Source organism: Salmo salar, chromosome ssa28, assembly GCF_905237065.1.
Source record: "Salmo salar chromosome ssa28, Ssal_v3.1, whole genome shotgun sequence".
Lineage (NCBI taxonomy): Eukaryota > Metazoa > Chordata > Actinopteri > Salmoniformes > Salmonidae > Salmo > Salmo salar.
In genome coordinates, this window is record NC_059469.1 from 25,814,025 (window position 1) to 25,834,442 (window position 20,418).

The 20,418-nt window shown below is 44.0% G+C and overlaps 1 protein-coding gene across 1 annotated transcript; it reads right to left on the minus strand.

Moving 5' to 3' along the window:
- Positions 1–4,965: 4,965 nt before the first annotated feature.
- LOC106589755 (MARVEL domain-containing protein 1) lies at positions 4,966–6,294 on the minus strand. The gene has a single exon (XM_014180073.2). It carries the CDS (start codon positions 6,038–6,040, stop codon positions 5,552–5,554), a length of 489 nt encoding a protein of 162 aa, XP_014035548.1. The 5' UTR covers positions 6,041–6,294; the 3' UTR covers positions 4,966–5,551.
- Between the last annotated feature and the right edge of the window lie 14,124 nt (positions 6,295–20,418).

Here is a 20,418-nt window from a genome sequence, read left to right on the forward strand (position 1 = left end):
TAGTTTTTAGGGGTTTGAGAGAGACAGACAGGGAGAGACAGACAGGAAGAGACAGACGGGGAGAGACAGATAGAGAAAAGACAGGTAGAGGGGACATGGAGAGAGAGACACATCCCCACCCCAACCAGTCGACCCTTCCCCAAACAAACCCTAGCCAGACCCTATAGAACCCAGTTTATGCCCCTTCTACCCCTGATCAAATTTCCAATTGGCTATATTTACCATACCACATACCACATATTCACCCTGCACACCCTAATTGACAAACAAACAAAGGCAAAATCTTCTCATGCTTTGTTGATTTTTGCTTTAACTAGGCAAGTCAGTTAAGAACAAACTCTCATTTACAATGACAGTCTAGGAACAGTTGGTTAACTGCCTTGTTCAGGGGCAGAACAACAGATTTTTACCTTGTCAGCTCGGGGATTCGATCTAGCAACCTTTCAGTTACTGGCTCAACACTCTAACCACTAGGCTACCTGCTGCTTTGTTGAGATCCCGAGTGTCACAGCGGTCTAAGGCACTGCATCTCAGTGCTTGAGGCGTTACTACAGACACCCTGGTTCGAATCCAGACTGTATCACAACTGGCCGTGATTGGGAGTCCGATAGGGCGGCGCACATTTGGCCCAGCATTGTCCGGGTTTGGCCGGTGTAGGCCATCATTGTAAATAAGAATTTGTTCTTAACTGACTTGCCTAGTTAAATAAAGGTTAAATGTAAAATTTGGCATGAGAGTCTGCTAAATAAATTGATAGAAAGGGGTGTTGGGGATAAACATACGACAATATAAAATCCATGTACACAAACAACAAGTGCATGGTTAAAATTGGCAAAAAACACACATTTCTTTCCAGAAGGCCGTGGGGGGGAGACAAGGATGCAGCTTGAGCCCCACGCTCTTTAACATATACAGTGCCTTTGGAAAGTACTCGGACCCCTTGACTTTTTCCACATTTTGTTACATTACAGCCTTATTCTATAATGGATTGAATAAAAAAATATCCTTAGCAATCTACACACAATACCCCATAATGACAAAGTGAAAACAGACTTTTAGAAAAATGTGTGCTAATTAAAAAATAATAATTCTACTGAAATATCATATTTGCATAAGTATTCAGACCATTTACTTAGTACTTTGTTGAAGCACCTTTGGCAGCGATTACAGCCTTGAGTCTTCTTGGGTTTGATGCTACAAGTTGGCACACATGTATGTGGTGAGTTTCTCCCATTCTTCTCTGCAGATCCTCTCAAGCTCTGTCAGGTTGGATGGTGAGTGTTGCTGCACAGCTATTTTCAGGTCTCTCCAGAGATGTTCAATCGGATTCAAGTCCGGGCTCTGGCTGGGCCACTCAATGACATTCAGAGACTTGTCCGGAAGCCACTCCTGCGTTGTCTTGGCTGTGTGCTTAGGGTCGTTGTCCTGTTGGAATGTGAACCTTCATCCCAGTCTGAGGTCCTGAGTGCTCTGGAGCAGGTTTTCATCAAGGATCTTTCTGTACTTTGCTCTGTTCATCTTTGCCTCGATCCTGACAAGTCTTCCAGTCCCTGCCAATGAAAAACATCCCCACAGCATGATGCTGCCACCACCATGCTTCACCGTAGTGATGGTGCCAGGTTTCCTCCAGATGTGACACTTGGCATTCAGGCCAAAGAGTTCAATCTTGGTTTCTCATGGTCTGAGAGTCTGTAGGTGCCTTTTGGCAAACTCCAAGTGGCTGTCATGTGCCTTTTTCTGAGGAGTGGCTTCAGTCTGGTCACTCTACCATAAAGGCCTGATTGGTGGAGTGCTGCAGAGATGGTTGTCCTTCTGGAAGGTTCTCCCATCTCTACAGAGGAACTGTAGAGCTCTGTCAGAGTGACCATCGGGTTCTTAGTCACCTCCCTGACCAAGGCCCTTCTCCCCTATTGCTCAGTTTGGCCAGGAGGCCAGCTCTAGGAAGAGTTTTGGTGGTTCCAAACTTCTTCCAAGAATGATGGAGGCCACTGTGTTCTTGGGGACCTTCAATGATGTAAAAATGTTTTGGTACCCTTCCACAGATCTGTGCCTTGACACAATCCTGTCTCAGAGCTCTACGGACAATTCCTTCAACCTCATGCATTGGTTTTTGCTCTGACATGCACTGTCAACTGTGGGACCTTATATAGACAGGTGTGTGCCTTTCCAAATCTTGTCCAATCAATTGAATGTACCACAGGTGGACTCCAATCAAGTTGTAGAAACATCTCAAGGATGATCAAAGGAAACAGGATGCACTTGAGCTCAATTTCGAGTCTCATAGCAAAGGGGCTGAATACTTATGTAAATAAGGTATTTCAGTTTTTTATTCTTAATAAATGTGCAAAAATTTCTAAAAACCTATTTTCGCTTTGTCATTATGGGTTATTGTGTGTAGATTGCTGAGCTTCTTTTTTTTGTTATCCATTTTAGAATTAGGCTGTAACGTAACAAAATGTGGAAAAAGTCAAGGGGTCTGAATACTTACCGAAGGCACTGTACAGCCATAATATGACATTTGAAATGTCTCTTTTCCTTTGGAACTTTTGTGAGTGTAATGTTTACTGTTCATTTTTATTGTTTATTTTACTTTTGTTTTATCTATTTACTTGCTTTGGGAATGTAAACATATGTTCCCAACCCCTTTGAATTTAATTTAATTGAGAGAGATCGAGACCATTAAAGTGTTAACTGGTCTCGCCCAGTCTACTCTTGTCCAGTTTGAGTCCATACAGGAAATGTCTCTCTGGTTGAGTAGCCAGAGTAAATATCACTGGGCTGGCACTCTAACTAATCTGTCTGGCTTTATATGTGTTGAAGTGCCCTTCTCCCAGGGTTTCTCTGTCACAAATGCTCTCATTCACTCATTCTCTCTCACTCTTTATATTTTCCTCACAGTCTATCTCTCTCTCGTCCCCGTCTTTCTTCTTCTCCCTCCGTCTCTGTCCTAATCCCCTTCTTTATTTCTTAGTTAAGATGGTAAAACATAATCTCACTCTATTCCACATCTGTCCAATGTCTCTCTCTCTCTCTCTCACTCACCCATGTTCTGAAACACTAGGCAGCAGCTCCGACACACATTACACTTAGTTCCTTGGCAGACGCTCTGAGGCACAGTGTCTTGCTCTTACAGTCAGTCCATACATGGCTGAGTCAAAATATCTGCTTCTGACTGGAGAGAAAATTTGAGAAAACGACAACTCCTTTATGCAACACAAGCAAAGCTGTCCGTTTCCCCAAAAACAAATCAGATGCACATAACTGTACATTTGGGAAGAGGACCATTGTAAGGGATCAAATGAAAAGTATTTGTTACTGATTGAAGTTGTGAGTGTAGGAGGGGTGGAGTTAGCAGGTCTTATTGAGGAAGGAAGGATCTACTTTGTTTCTATCTGAGCTGTTTGCTTGGCCTGTGCTGCAGACCCATCACTTATGACTCTCTCTCTCTCACACACACACACACACACATACTTTATATCCCTGCAATGCATCTGTTCAACATTAGCCTTACCATTCCATCTTGTGTTTCATGTCCTCTAGTCTACTCAGGGCTCAGCAACCAACATTTTCACAATTCTTCCTTCCTCCCTTGCTTCATGTCTCTCTGGCTCATCACAGAACATGGGTCCTGTTCCAAAATGTAAAAATCGCTTCCTACATCCCTCCCTTTCTTAATAATGTCTCTCTGGCTCAGCACTGAACATGGGTCCTGTTCCAACATTTTCACATCTCTTCCTTCATGTCTCTCTGGCTCATCACAGAACATGGGTCCTGTTCCAAAATGTAAATATCGCTTCCTACATCCTTCCCTTCCTTCATGTCTCTCTGGCTCAGCACAGAACATGGGTCCTGTTCCAACATTTTCACATCTCTTCCTTCATGTCTCTCTGGCTCAGCACAGAACATGGGTCCTGTTCCAACATTTTCACATCTCTTCCTTCATGTCTCTCTGGCTCAGCACAGAACATGTGTCCACTAGGTTTAGGCTGTGTCATACACTCTGTGGCTGGATTTATTTCTGCTTCATTGTCATGCTTTGTTTCTTTTTGCTCTCTGAGGAGGAAGTTAGCAGGAAATGTGTGTTTGCCAGGAATAGACCACTACTCATCTCATCTCCCTGCAGACCACTTCTACATCACTAATCATCAACCCTTCTCCTCCCTCCCCCTCCACATACACACCCTAAACCCCCACCGTTAATTCCTGTAAGAACTGCCACTTTCCCAATCACTATGATCTTTATCTCTCTCTCTGTCTCACACACACACACACACACACACTCAGATATAACAATAATCACATAAATACATACCCACACACATACACAGTTCCAGTCACAGAGGCAGTGATTACAGGGTAAAGGCACACACTCTTCTGTCTTTCATGTGGCTGTGTGGCATCCCAGCCACCCCTGCTGATTGGTTAAGCCAGTTTGTCTCAGACAGGAAGTAGCTGAGGGCTCCCCACCCCAATCTGCTCCCCACACCAATCTGGCTCTCGTTTGGGAAACCATCACCATAATCTGCACTTGAACACACACACTCACATAGACACACACACATAAAAGTAGGGCCAGACAGAGTTTGCAGAGGCATACTTTTCAGATTAGAAAAAACTCTGGAAATTGTTATTATTGAAAACAAACAGGATTACTGTAGGCAATGCTTGACTTGGACTGAAATAGGTTCCGGTACTCATTATGTGTGCCGGTACACTTTATATGTAGGTGCAGGAGCTCCATAATGCTTTTGAGCTAATATTCTATAATAGGAACAGGAGCTCAAGCAGCAGAACATTGATGCTGGTACTCAGCTCCAGTGAACTCCTGCCCAAGACAAGCACTGGGCCTAGGCTTATTACTGCAAAATAATGATAATAATAGTGCTAGCAATAAGATACTTCTATAAATCATATCTGGCCCTACAAGCAGAAATCATTAATGACAGTGTTATTACCAAAGAAGAGAACCCTGACATTGGTTTTAATGCATCAACATTTGGTCTTAACATGAAGGACACTTTAATTAGGAACAGAGTTGGTTTTGTTTTTGATATAGACAAGGATTCTTTCTTGCTAAAAAAAACACTTAAAAACATTAGCAACAAATATGGTGCAGTTATTTTCATATCAAAGGCATATAATCTCATGTCCTTGCTATTACAGCTTGTTGTAGGCTGAAAAGCATAAGGTATTTGTTTTTAAAGGCACAGATAGCACGTCCATGCCTGGACTGGACTTCTCAGAGCTTTGGAATGTTGTCAGTCAAAACAAAAACACTGGAGTAGGCCTACCAAAAAAGTATTATAGTCCAACAAAAAAACACAGACAAAAATATAAAATATATACTTTGGTAAGCTACTGAAATGATACTGACTTTAAATTACGGAACAGAATATGGACAAACCTGTAGGAGTTTGAGCCAAGAAGACACTCAGTTTTGGAGGACATAAAATACCCCCTCTCCACCCGTGCCCTCTCCCCTATCCAGGGAAAGCTCTTGCCTCCCTCCACCAGTCCACTCTGTTCCCCTCTGTCCTCCCTTCTCTCTCTCTCAAACCACCGTCTGCTCACCCCGGCACTTCCTACATCCCATATACACCGCCGAGACAAGATACACCACAGCGCCCAGACATGCGAACACGGCGGCAGCCAGGTAGACTTTATACAGGCAGTTGTGTTTGTATTGCTCCAGGTTGCAGTATGCGTACCGCTCCGTTTTGTAGATCATGACGCCGATCGCCGGTAGATACAGCACGGCGGCCGCGATGTCGTGAACAAGGTTGCTAAGCAACCACCGGTCCCCTCCCAAGATGGGGACGAGGTCCTGCTTGTCCAGGAGAGTGATGAAAAAGGCGGCGAGGGTGAGGAGCCAGAAGAGGACTGCCACGAACAGGACGAAGTGGATGGAGCCTTCGTATTTGTTGGCCGCGATTGTGACCCATAGTCCAGCTCCGAATAGGATTTGGAGAATTCGGATGATGCCGAGAAAACTCTTGAGGAAGTCCCGGAAATTTGTGCTCACCTCCGGCTGGGGGGGCATCTCTGCTCCAGCGAACACTGGGACCTTTTACTTAGTAGAGCAGGGGAGTTCAATCTACCACCGACTGATAATAAGGACAGAAAAAAACGGAAAAGTAAAAGGAAGGGTAGATTGACAAATAAATAGGTGGTTAGAAGTGTACAATTTGTCAGCGAGTTGTCTTTTCTTCTGCACAGCCCGGGGTTTTGAAATTAGGAGGATTGTGTGTGTTTCGTCTTTTCCGTTTCCTTTCCACTCCCCCCCCCTCTCTCTCTCCGTCTCTCTCGGGGGTTGGGGTAGGAAACCGAAAGGGGGACGGATTCAAATTCAAAGACCGCTCCTCCTCTCAATTCAATTCAAAGGACGTTATTGCCATTGGAAACATATGTTTACATTGCCAAAACAAGTGAAATAGATAATAACCAAAAGTGGAAAACAATCAGAAATGAACAGTAAACATCACACTCACAAAATAATATAAGCATTTAAAATATTATATTACGACTATGTACAGTGTTGTAACAATATGCAAATAGTTGAAGTACAAAAGGCAAAATAAATAAACATAAATATGGGTTGTATTTACAATGGTGTTTGTTCTCTCTCTCACTCTCTGCCTGTCCTATTGTGTGTGTGTGTGTGTGTGTGTGTGTGTGTGCGTGTGTGTGTGTGAGATTATTTGTCAATGTTAACATATGTTTCCCATGCCAAAGCACCTTGAATTTAAATTGAATTGAACTGAATTGAGAGAGACAGAGTTTGCTGAGAGTTTGTTTGATTCATGTTAATCTCTTTGTTCCTCATCAATCTCTGTTCTTTAAGCGCATTAAATGTGTTCACACTCCTGAAACAGTTTTCTTGACAACGTTAATACAACAATGTGTTTGGTTAGCTGGCAGTATTGAAGTTGATTAAAAGGTTGACAGAGTTTGACTAAACCATACACTTTTTCCTGCCAAGTTGTCAAAAAGACAACATTATGTGGCTGAGACAAACATGCTGTTTTCAGAGTGGAGCCAAAACCTTGGAATGTGATGCATAAGAATAGAGCAGACAATAATAACTGTTTGCCTTGAAAGAATCTTGAGAGTTGGCTGAGTGTCAGAAATGTTTAGTGAGTCTGTTTTCCTGTTTTATGAGGAGACACTTCGCTAGTGAAAGGCTCCTCCCCTGGTTCTCAAATAATCTCCAGCAGTAGGTTACTTCCAAGAGGTTACTAATCCTTCTGAAGCACTCTGATGCCCCTTAACATAACACACACACACACACACACACACACACACACACACACAGACACACAGGGCATAGATAATACACATTACACTATAAACCTTCCGAGGTTACTAATCCTTCTGATGCACTCTGCTGCCCCTTGGTGGCCTACACACACACACACACACACACACACACACAGATTTGATTTGATTTGACATACTGTGCATGCTCACGCGTGAACGCACGCACACACATACAGACTTACACTGAACAAACACACAACACACATAGCCTAATTGTACACAATATTTTATATGCCATTAAAAATTGGAAAAAAATATTTAACCTTTATTTAACTAGGTCATACACACATCACATAACACACACACAGGGCATAGGTAATACACATTACACTATAGCCTTCCAAGATATGATGCAACATGTCAGTCTGATCATTGTAGATATGATTAGGTCAGGTCAGGCTGGGGGTCATGAAGCCAAAAGTCGTGCAGTAATCAATAGTCTTCCATCGGTTGCTGAGTGCGTTGACTTCAGGGCAGAACACATAATGGCAACCTAAAGATGACGAGTTCACGTGGGTTTCTAAATGTCAGCATGACGCCATGTCCCTTGTAGATGATGCACAATTATACCGTTTTATGTCATGAGTGCATTCAACTCTTGCAATCTTGTAACCTGCTGTGAAAGTGGGAAGTTAGTGCGCACAGGGAGATGCCATACACTACAGGGACATTCCGTACCCAAGCAGGCAAAGGCACACACACACGCTGTAGGGGAGTGATTTTTGTCTCACACATAATCGTCAAGCCCCTCACACACTGCTTCTTGCCAGGAGCATTGACGTCAATAGATTAACTACGTGGCCGAGGGGCGGATCTTCACACCCTGCCCCGCCCACAAACTCTGATTGCTCGAGAAAACATTCCATCCGGCCCTATAAGGTGGGGTTAATTACCATGTCCGTTCTCATTGGTAGATATGCACAGTGGTGTCGACCCGAGATGACAAAACTACAGAGTGCGGCCAATTGACAACAACACCAAGTGCACAGAGCTATCGATAAGTCAAAGGTCCTTTATTATCCATAATTGACCGGATATACCGCAGTGCAGGACAGAACAAAATAACATAGAGCAAATGATATTGGAAAAAGCATAAGAACAACGTGACACTATCGTTTTAGGGTAAGACCGTGTTTCCTATAGTATTTCTTATTCCAGAGTTGTGTATTCGGCTTTTACGCACGAGACTATCCTTGACCTATATTGGCTGGGTGGAAGACTAATTTCCAAAACCCTTTGTTTGCAGCTGAAATGCACAGTAGTTTCTGGCCTCATACCTTTACACAAAAGGAGTCCAAATATGTATGTTTTGATGCAGACTAACAAAAGAAAAATAAACAAACACGTTTACTTTTTCAGACTTTCTTGGACATATTTGCAAAACTGCATAATTGTCTTTGATTGTCACATATCTGCATGCCAATTAAACCTGTGTACATATGACCAGATGCTTTGATACACATATGGTTGAAATTTGCAGTCAATCAATCAATTAATCAATCAAATGTATTTATGAAGCCCTTTTTACATCAGCCGATGTCCCAAAGTGCTATACAGAAACCCAGTCTAAAACCCCAAACAGCAGGCAATGCAGATGTAGAAGCACGGTCACAAGGAAAAACTCCCTAGAAAGGCAGGAACCTAGGAAGAAACCTACAGAGGAACCAGGCCTAGAAAGGCAGGAACCCAGGAAGAAACCTAGAGAGGAACCAGGCTCTGAGGGGTGGCCAGTCCTCTTCTGGCTGTGCCGGGTGGGGATTATAACAGAACATGGCCAAGATGTTCAAACGTTCACAGATGAACAGCAGGGTCAATAATAATAATCACAGTGGTTGTAGAGGGTGCAACAGGTCAGCACCTCAGGAGTAAATGACAGTTGGCTTATCATAGCCAATCATTCAGAGTTAGAGACAGCAGGTGCAGTAGAGAGAGAGAGTCGAAAACAGCAGGTCCGGGACAAAGTAGCACGTCTGGTGAACAGGTCAGGGTTCCGAAGCCGCAGGCAGAACCGTTGAAACTGGAGCAGCAGCACGTCCAGGTGGACTGGGGACAGCAAGGAGTCATCAGGCCAAGTAGTCCTGAGGCATGGTCCTAGGGCTCAGGTCCTCTGAGAGAAGAGAAAGAGAAAGAGAGAGAATTAGAGGGAGCATACTTAAATTCACACAGGACACAGGAGAAATACTCCAGATATAACAGACTGACCCTAGCCCACCGACACAAACTATTGCAGCATAATTACTGGAGTCCTATCTGTGCATTTTTTAACCTTTATTTAACTAGGCAAGTCAGATAAGAACAAATTCTTATTTTTAGTGACAGCCTAGGAACAGTGGGTTAACTGCCTTGTTTAGGGGCAAACCATCCAGAATTTTCTTTTTTGAGAGCCCATGCTCTTACAGTGGAAAGTATAGGGTCATTCTGAAATCTAGCTCTCAGGATGCAATTCCTATGGCTTCCACTGGGTGTCAGCAGTCTATGTTCAAGGTTTCAGGCTTGTTTCTTCCAAAATGAGGAAGAATAATGCGTTTTACCACAGGGATAGACTTGGAAATTCATGTATGCGTGCGAGGAAGAGGACACGCACCTACTAATATCGTTTTCCTATTGAACATACTTCCTTCCGTGTGAAATATTATAGTTTAATTACATTTTAGGGTATCTGAGGATTAAATAGAAACGTATTTTGAGTTGTTGAAACAAAGTTTAGGGGAAGATTTTCGGAATCCTATCTTGGCATGTTGAACGATCGGATTACTCAAATCAATGGTGCCAACTAAAGACTTTTTGGGATATAAAGAAGGATTTTATCTAACAAAACAACACAACATGTTGTAGCTGGGACCCTTTGGATGACAATCAGAGGAAGATTTTCAAAAAGTAAGTGAATATTTAATCGCTATTTGTGAATTTGTGAAACCAGTGGGAAAATATTTTGATGTGGGGCGCCGTCCTCAAACAATCGCATGCATGCTTTCGCTGTAAAGCCTATTGTAAATCGGACAGTGCAGTTAGATTAACAAGAATGTACGTTTTTAACCGATATAAGACACTTGTATGTTCCTAAATGTTTACTATCCATTATTTTTAGGATTATTTATTTGAATTGCGCGCCCTCCAGTTTCACCGGAAGTTGTCCCGCTAGCGGGACGCCTAGCCTTAAGAAAGATCACCTATCAAATGTATTTGTCACATGCTTCGTAAACAACAGGTGTGGGTTAACATTGAAATGATTACCAACAATGCAGAGAGAAAGAAAATGGAGAAATAATAAAAGTAAAACATGTAATAATAGATACACAATGAGTAATGATAATGTGGTTATTTACAAGGGGTACAAGGTCATTGAGGGTTATACACTACATGACCAAAAGTAAGTGGTCACCTGCTGGTCGAACATCTCATTCCAAAATTATGGGCATTAATATGGAGTTGGTTCCCCTTTGCTGCTATTACAGCCTCCACTCTTCTGGGAAGGCTTTCCAGTAGATGGTGGAACATTGCTGCGCGGACTTGTTTCCATTCAGCCATGAGCATTAGTGAGGTCGGGCAATGATGTTGGGCGATTAGGCCTGGCTGTTCGGCGTTCCAATTCATCCCAAAGGTGTTCGATGGGGTTGAGGTCAGGGCTCTGTGCAGGCCAGTCATGTTCTTCCACACCAGTCTCAACCAACTATTTTTGTATGGAACTTGTCATGCTGAAATAGGAAAGGGCTTTCCCCAAACTGTTGCCACAAAGTTGGAAGCACAGAATCATCTAGAATGTCATTGTATGCTGTAGCAGTAAGATTTCCTTTCACTGGAACAAAGGGGGCCTAGCCCGAACCATGAAAAACAGCCCTTGACCATTATTCCTTCTCCACCAAACTTTACAGTTGGCACTATGCATTCAGGGAGGTAGCGTTCTCTTTGCATCTGCCAAACCCAGATACATCCGTCGGACTGCCAGATGGGGAAGTGTGATTCATCACTTCAGAGAACGTGTTTCCCTGCTCCAACACTCACTGGGTAGTGAGTGTTACAACCGAGGACTGACTAATTGTACGTGCTATGCGCTTCAGCACTCGGCGGTCCCTTTGTGAGTTTGTTTGGCCTACCACTTCACAGCTGAGTCGTTGTTGTTCCTAGACATTTCCACTTCACAATAACAGCATTTACAGTTGACCAGGGCAGCTCTAGCAGGGCAGAAATTTGACGAAATGACTTGTTGGAAAGGTGGTATCTTATGACCCTGCCATGTTGAAAGTCACTGCGCTCTTCTGTCCAATTTGTTTTAGCACAAAAAGGGTAAATGCAGATAGTTAAATATAGAAGTTAACCAAATAGCTACCCAGACTAACTATTTAGCAGTGTTATGGCTTGGGGGTAGAAGCTGTTCAGAGTCCTGTAGGTTCCAGACTTGGAGCATCGGTACCTCTTGCCGTGCGGTAGCAGAGAGAACAGTATTTGACTTGGGTGGCTGGAGTCTTTGACAGTTTTAGGGCCTTCCTCTGACACCGCCTGGTATAGAGGTCCTGGGCCATCCGCACTACCCTCTGTAGTGCCTTGCCGTCGGATGCCATGCAGTTTCCATATGAAGCAGCGATGCAGCCAGTCAAGATGCTCTCAATGGTGCATCTGTAGGACTTTTTCAGGATCTGAGAGCCCATGACAAATCTTTTCAGACTCCTGCAGGGAAGAGGCGTTGTTGTGCCCTCTTCACGACTTTGTTGGTGTGTTTGGAGCATGATGGATCCTTAGTGATGTTGACACAGAGGAACTTGAAGCTCTCGGCCCGCTCAGCTAGAGCCCTGTCGATGTGAATGGTGGTGTGCTCAGCTCTCCGTTTCCTGCAATTCACGATCAGCTCCTTTGTTTCACTGACTTTGAGGGAGAGGTTGTTGCCCGGTCTCTAAGGCACTGCATCGCAATGCTAGCGGCGTCACTATAGATTCAGGTTAGATCCCGGGCTGTGTTGCAGCTGTCTGCAACCTGGAGACCCATGAGGCGGCGCACAATTGGCCCAGCGTCATCCACGTTATGGGAGGGTTTGGCCGGCCGGGATGTCTTTGTCCCATTGCGTTCTAACGACTCCTGTGATGGGCCGGGCGCATGCACGCTGACACGGTTGCCAGGTGTACAGTGTTTCCTCTGACACATTGGTGCGACTGGCTTCTGGGTTAAGTGAGCAGTGTGTCAAGAAGCAGTGATGCTTGGCACGGTCATGTTTCGGAGGACGCATGGCTCTCGACCTTCGCCTCTCCCGAGTCCGTACTGGAGTTGCAGCGATGGGGACAAGACTGTAACTACCAATTGGATATCACAAAAAAGGGGTAAAATGTCATTTTAGTTGCCTGGTTTGCTAGATTGACATATACGGAATCCATTTTTAAACAGATGGGTTTATAGGTGTTAAAAAACAACAGTTATTCTATTTTGGACTCCCAGGCTGCATGTTGTCATGCAGCCTGTTGTTCTTGTGTTTATACTTTTTCATAACGACATGTTTGATGTTGGACGACAATAGAATGTTCATGATGTCACTGCGACAACTGTATACAGACATGTCGATAGAAGTAGTATAAACCGGCCTCAAGTCTTGAAATCTTTTGTTAGAAAACTACCGTACTCACTGTTTAGCACATGGTCTCACATGTGAATCATTAAAGAGATGGGTGGGGCTAAGGCTTAAGAGGGTGTGAACGATTCTGAATGGGTGTAGACAAAGAAGACTTCTCCAGTAGGTGTACCAAAATATTCAAAGGCCATTTTCTCAAAAGTGGGGTTACGAGTTTATCAACTTTAAAAGCAGAATTACTTTCCCATTTGTTCCTCAACTGCAGTGTATGATATACTATTTTCTAGCTCTGAATCTCTTATCCTATGTAAAAATTAAAAATAAAAACACTTTCAAATCGAGGTGGTCGGTCACAAATGCTATGCAAATTTCCATTCAAATATGGCATTGCTGGTATGACCTTCCTTTGACTCAACCTCCTAGTAGAACTCTTGTTATTTCCAAAATAAACATGAAGTTGGAAAAAAAACAATGGGAAGTTCTTATTTGAGTTGTTAGTAATAGGAATTTTAAGGTGAATTGTTTTTCAAGAAGAGACAGTTCAAGGGTTAATGCAATATTTTACTTAGTGCAACATTTCAATTAAATTATTGATGTGTTGATGTGAGTCACCTTCGGTGCATAACATTCTAAAGTGACTTTCTCAGGTTGCCGTCTATTCTAGAACCTCAACAGAAACACAGTAGACAGGCCTATCATACAATCTGAATTAACTGAATTAGATCAAATGCTTTCTAATTCCATATGGTGGAGAGAGAGAATGGCTACTTTCCAAATAACCACACTAACATACAACTTAACATGGAGCAATGTATTGGGCATATTTTTTAAATGGAATTCTAGTGTGGATATTGGAGCGGAGCCCTACTTTCATCCAGTAGGCTACAGTTGACCTAGTGACACAGCCAGGTAACTACTGTACCTTACATAACTCTGCTAATACCATTACACTGCCTGCCACTGTGCCAGTTCTTCATGTGTGACTAGCAGACTTAATTAGATGACTGGTTCTTACCAGAGTTACTGTATCGGTAGACTGGTTCTTACCAGAGTTACTGTATCGGTAGACTGGTTCTTACCAGAGTTACTGTATCGGTAGCCGGGTTCTTACCAGAGTTACTGTATCGGTAGCCGGGTTCTTACCAGAGTTACTGTATCGGTAGACTGGTTCTTACCAGAGTTACTGTATCGGTAGACTGGTTCTTACCAGAGTTACTGTATCGGTAGACTGGTTCTTACCAGAGTTACTGTATCGGTAGACTGGTTCTTACCAGAGTTACTGTATCGGTAGACGGGTTCTTACCAGAGTTACTGTATCGGTAGACTGGTTCTTACCAGAGTTACTGTATCGGTAGACGGGTTCTTACCAGAGTTACTGTATCGGTAGACGGGTTCTTACCAGAGTTACTGTATCGGTAGACTGGTTCTTACCAGAGTTACTATATCGGTAGACTGGTTCTTACCAGAGTTACTGTATCGGTAGACTGGTTCTTACCAGAGTTACTGTATCGGTAGACTGGTTCTTACCAGAGTTACTGTATCGGTAGACTGGTTCTTACCAGAGTTACTGTATCGGTAGACTGGTTCTTACCAGAGTTACTGTATCGGTAGACTGGTTCTTACCAGAGTTACTGTATCGGTAGACTGGTTCTTACCAGAGTTACTGTATCGGTAGACTGGTTCTTACCAGAGTTACTGTATCGGTAGACTGGTTCTTATCAGAGTTACTGTATCGGTAGACTGGTTCTTACCAGAGTTACTGTATCGGTAGACTGGTTCTTACCAGAGTTACTGTATCGGTAGACTGGTTCTTACCAGAGTTACAGTATCGGTAGACTGGTTCTTACCAGAGTATCGGTAGACTGGTTCTTACCAGAGTTACTGTATCGGTAGCCGGGTTCTTACCAGAGTTACTGTATCGGTAGACTGGTTCTTACCAGAGTTACAGTATCGGTAGACTGGTTCTTACCATCTGCAGTGTAATAGTCATTGGGACTGGATGGACCGGGTTCCTCTATCTGCTGCTCAAAGCAGGATTAAACAATCAAGGACAGGTAGACTGGCAGCAGCTTGCCTGGCACCCCACTGTGTTTCCCTTACAAAGGGCCTGGAGGTTTTCCTAAACCATAACCTGGCCAGTAAACAAATAAGGGCCCAGAGTTTCTCCTTGGCCAGGACATGCTTCAGTCACACCATCCTAAGTCTGTAACTAGCACAGTCATTCCTCTGAGTAAGATCAAGTTGCCCCTAGAAACAAACTCACATGAAAACAATGCAAATGCAACGAGTGAGTGCTAGCCCTTAACCCTAACCTTTCATATCCTCCACAGGTAGGCCCATCTGTCAGGATCTTCTCACCACTCTTGGTGCCTCTCCGCTGGGGAGGATGGATGCGGAGGCAGCATCTCCGTCTCCCTCCTCCACGGTGGCGGGGCCCTCCACACTGGTGTCTGCCAGAGTGGAGGAGTAGGAAGGCGGGTTCAGGGAACATCTCTGACGGGGTGAGTTTGTTATTATTTAAGATGTGGATATTCAGTCGGCAGAGCCAAAGGTAAAGGTTCAGCATAGGGATTGACAGGTGAAAGTTTTTAAGGTAAGGTTAGAACTAAGGAGGTGAGGTTAGGGTAAGCATCAAGGTTAGGAATCATTCAATCTGCCAGCTGTAGTTACTGTAAAAGAGAATGTGTTCTTACTTCTCAATGACTTACCTGGTTGAAAAGAGTCTAAATAAATAAAACTGCCAATTATGTATGCAATTTATTTACCGTGGGTAAACAGGTGACCGTGAATCTGTGTCAGCTGCAGGAGTTGTTCACGGCGGAGGACCCAGCTGGGCTCCCAAGTGGCACAGCGGTCTATGGCACTGCTTCTCAGTGCAAGAGGCTCTATAATATCCGGCAGTGATTGGGAGTCCCATAGGGCGGTGCACAATTGGCCCAGCATCGTCCGGGTTTGGCCGGGGTAGGCCGTCATTGTAAATAAGAATTTCTTAACTGACTTGCCTAGTTAAATAAAAGGTTATATATATATATATATATATATATACATACATACATACATACATACATACATACATATAGTTGAAGTCGGAAGTTTACATACAGTTAGGTTGGAGTCATTAAAACTAATTTTTCAACCATTCCACAAATTTCTTGTGAACAAACTATAGTTTCGGCAAGTCGGTTAGGACATCTACTTTGTGCATGACACAAGTCATTTTTCCAACAATTGTTTACAGACAGATTATTTCACTTATCTCAATTCCAGTGGGTCAGAAGTTTACATACACTAATTTGACTGTGCCTTTAAACAGCTTGGAAAATTCCAGAAAATAATGTCATGGCTTTAGAAGCTTCTGATAGGCTAATTGACATAATTTGAGTCAATTGGACGTGTACCTGTGGATGTATTTCAAGGCCTACCTTCAAACTCAGTGCCTCTTTGCTTGACATAATGGGAAAATCAAAATAAATCAGTCAAGACCTCAGAAAAACAATTGTAGACCTCCACAAGTCTGGTTCATCCTTGGGAGCGATTTCCAAACGCCTGAAGGCACCACGTTCATCTGTACAAACAATAGTACGCAAGTATAAACACCATGGGACCATGGAGCTGTCATACCGCTCAGGAAGGAGACGCGTTCTGTCTCCTAGAGATGAACATACTTTGGTGCGAAAAGTGCAAATCAATCCCAGAACAACAGCAAAGGACCTTGTGAAGATGCTGGAGGAAACAGGTACAAAAGTATCTATATCCACAGTAAAACGAGTCCTATATCGACATAACCTGAAAGGCCGCTCAGCAAGGAAGAAGCCACTGCTCCAAAACCGACATTAAAAAGCCAGACTACGGTTTGTAACTGCACATGGGGACAAAGATCATACTTTTTGGAGAAATGTCCTCTGGTCTGATGAAACAAAAATGGAACAATTTGGCCATAATGACCATCATTATGTTTGGAGGAAAAAGGGGGATGCTCGCAAGCCAAAGAACACCATCCCAACCGTGAAGCAGGGGGGTGGCAGCATCATGTTGTGGGGGTGCTTTGCTGCAGGAGGGACTGGTGCACTTCACAAAATAGATGGCATCATGAGGCAGGAAAATGATGTGGATATATTGAAGCAACATCTCAAGACATCAGTCAGGAAGTTAAAGCTTGGTTGCAAATGGATCTTCCAAATGGACAATGACCCCAAGCATACTTCCAAAGTTGTGGGAAAATGGCTTAAGGACAACAAAGTCAAGGTAATTGGAGTGGCCATCACAAGGCCCTGATCTCAATCCTATAGAAAATTTGTGTGCCGAACTGATAAAGCGTATGCGAGCAAGGAGGCCGATAAACCTGACTCAGTTACGCCAGCTCTGTGAGGAGGAATGGGCCAAAATTCACCCAACTTATTGTGGGAAGCTTGTGGAAGGCTACCCAAAACGTTTGACCCAAGTTCAACAATTTAAAGGCAATGCTCCCAAATACTAATTGGGTGTATGTAAACTTCTGACCCACTGGGAATGTGATGAAAGAAATAATTGCTGAAATAAATAATTCTCTCTACTATTATTCTGACATTTCACATTCTTAAAATAAAGTGGTGATCCTATCTGACCTAAGATAGGGACTTTTTACTGGGATTAAATGTCAGGAATCTGAGTTTAAATGAATTTGGCTAAGGTGTATGTAAACTTCTGACTTCAACTGTGTATGTGTATATATATATATATATATATACTGCTCTAAAAAATAAAGGGAACACTAAAATAACACATCCTAGATCTGAATGAATGAAATAATCTTATTAAATACTTTTTTCTTTTCATAGTTGAATGTGCTGACAACAAAATCACACAAAAATAATCAATGGAAATCCAATTTATCAACTCATGGAGGTCTGGATTTGGAGTCACACTCAAAATTAAAGTGGAAAACCACACTACAGGCTGATCCAACTTTGACATAATGTCCTTAAAACAAGTCAAAATGAGGCTCAGTAGTGTGTGTGGCCTCCACGTGCCTGTATGACCTCCCTACAACGCCTGGGCATGCTCCTGATGAGGTGGCGGATGGTCTCCTGAGGGATCTCCTCCCAGACCTGGACTAAAGCATCCGCCAACTCCTGGACAGTCTGTGGTGCAACGTGGCGTTGGTGGATGGAGCGAGACATGATGTCCCAGATGTGCTCAATTGGATTCAGGTCTGGGGAACGGGCGGGCCAGTCCATAGCATCAATGCCTTCCTCTTGCAGGAACTGCTGACACACTCCAGCCACATGAGGTCTAGCATTGTCTTGCATTAGGAGGAACCCAGGGCCAACCGTACCAGCATATGGTCTCACAAGGGGTCTGAGGATCTCATCTCGGTACCAAATGGCAGTCAGGCTAACTCTGGCGAGCACATGGAGGGCTTTGCATCCCCCCAAAGAAATGCCACCCCACACCATGACTGACCCACCACCAAACCGGTCATGGTGGAGGATGTTGCAGGCAGCAGAACATTCTCCACGGCATCTCCAGACTCTTTCACGTCTGTCACATGTGCTCAGTGTGAACCTGCTTTCATCTGTGAAGAGCACAGGGCGCCAGTGGCGAATTTGCCAATCTTGGTGTTCTCTGGCAAATGCCAAACGTCCTGCACGGTGTTGGGCTGTAAGCACAACCCCCACATGTGGACGTCGGGCCCTCATACCACCCTCATGGAGTCTGTTTCTGACCGTTTGAGCAGACACATGCACATTTGTGGCCTGCTGGAGGTCATTTTGCAGGGCTCTGGCAGTGCTCCTCCTGCTCCTCCTCGCACAAAGGCGGAGGTAGCGGTCCTGCTGCTGGGTTGTTGCCCTCCTACGGCCTCATCCACGTCTCCTGATGTACTGGCCTGTCTCCTGGTAGCGCCTCCATGCTCTGGACACTACGCTGACAGACACAGCAAACCTTCTTGCCACAGCTCGCATTGATGTGCCATCCTGGATGAGCTGCACTACCTGAGCCACTTGTGTGGGTTGTAGACTCCGTCTCATGCTACCACTAGAGTGAAAGCACCGCCAGCATTCAAAAGTGACCAAAACATCAGCCAGGAAGCATAGGAACTGAGAAGTGGTCTGTGGTCACCACCTGCAGAACCACTCCTTTATTGGGGGTGTCTTGTTAATTGCCTATAATTTCCACCTGTTGTCTATACCATTTGCACAACAGCATGTGAAATTTATTGTCAATCAGTGTTGCTTCCTAAGTGGACAGTTTGATTTCACAGAAGTGCGATTGACTTGGAGTTACATTGTGTTGTTTAAGTGTTTCCTTTATTTTTTTGAGCAGTGTATATATATATATACACTGCTCAAAAAAATATATATATATAGCTTCTAAACAGCTTCTACCCCAAGCCAAATGGCTACCCAGACTATTTGCAGTGCCAACCCCCCCCCCACCCCTCTTTACACCGCTGCTACTCTCTGTTGTCATCTATGCATAGTCACTTCAATAACTCTACCTACATGTACATACTGCCTCAAATAACCGGTGGCCCCGCACATTGACTATGTATGGGAACAGTGTCTCCTGACCCCTCCTGTCTCAGCCTCCAGTATTCATGCTGCAGTAGTTTGTGTCGGGGGGCTAGGGTCAGTCTGTCACATCTGGAGTATTTCTCTTGTCTTTTCCGGTGTCCTGTGTGAATTTAAATATGCTCTCTCTAATTCTCTCTTTCTTTCTTTCTTTCCTTCTCTCTCTCGGAGGACCTGAGCCCTAGGACCATGCCTCAGGACTACCTGGCTTGATGACACCTTGCTGTCCCCAGTTCACCTGGCCGTGCTGCTGCTCCAGTTCTAACTGTTCTGCCTGCAGCTATGGAACCCTGACCTGTTCACCGGACGTGCTACCTGTCCCAGACCTGCTGGAACCCTGACCTATTCACCGGACGTGCTACCTGTCCCAGACCTGCTGTTTTCAACTCTCTAGAGACAGCAGGAGCGGTAGAGATACTCTCAAAGATCGGCTATGAAAAGCCAACTGACACTTACTCTTGTGTTACTGACTTGTTGCACCCTCGACAACTACTATGATTACTATTATTTGACCATGCTGGTCATTTATGAACATTTGAACATCTTGGCCATGTGCTGTTATAATCTCCACCCGGCACAGCCAGAAGAGGACTGGCCACCCCTCATAGCCTGGTTCCTCTCTAGGTTTCTTCCTAGGTTTTGGCCTTTCTAGGGAGTTTTTCCTAGCCACCGTGCTTCTACACCTGCATTGCTTGCTGTTTGGGGTTTTAGGCTGGGTTTCTGTACAACACTTTGAGATATCAGCTGATGTAAGAAGAGCTATATAAATACATTTGATTTGGGTACCCCCCTGTATATAGTCTCGCTATTGTTATTTTACTGCTGCTCTTTAATTACTTTATCTCATCTGTGTTTTTTTGAAACTGCATTGTTGGTTAGGAGCTCGTAAGTAAGCATTTCACTGTAAGGTCTACCTCTGTTGTATTCGGCGCATGTGACTCATACAATTTGATTTGAAACTGGATCTACAAGATGGGGAACTGGAGATTTGATGGC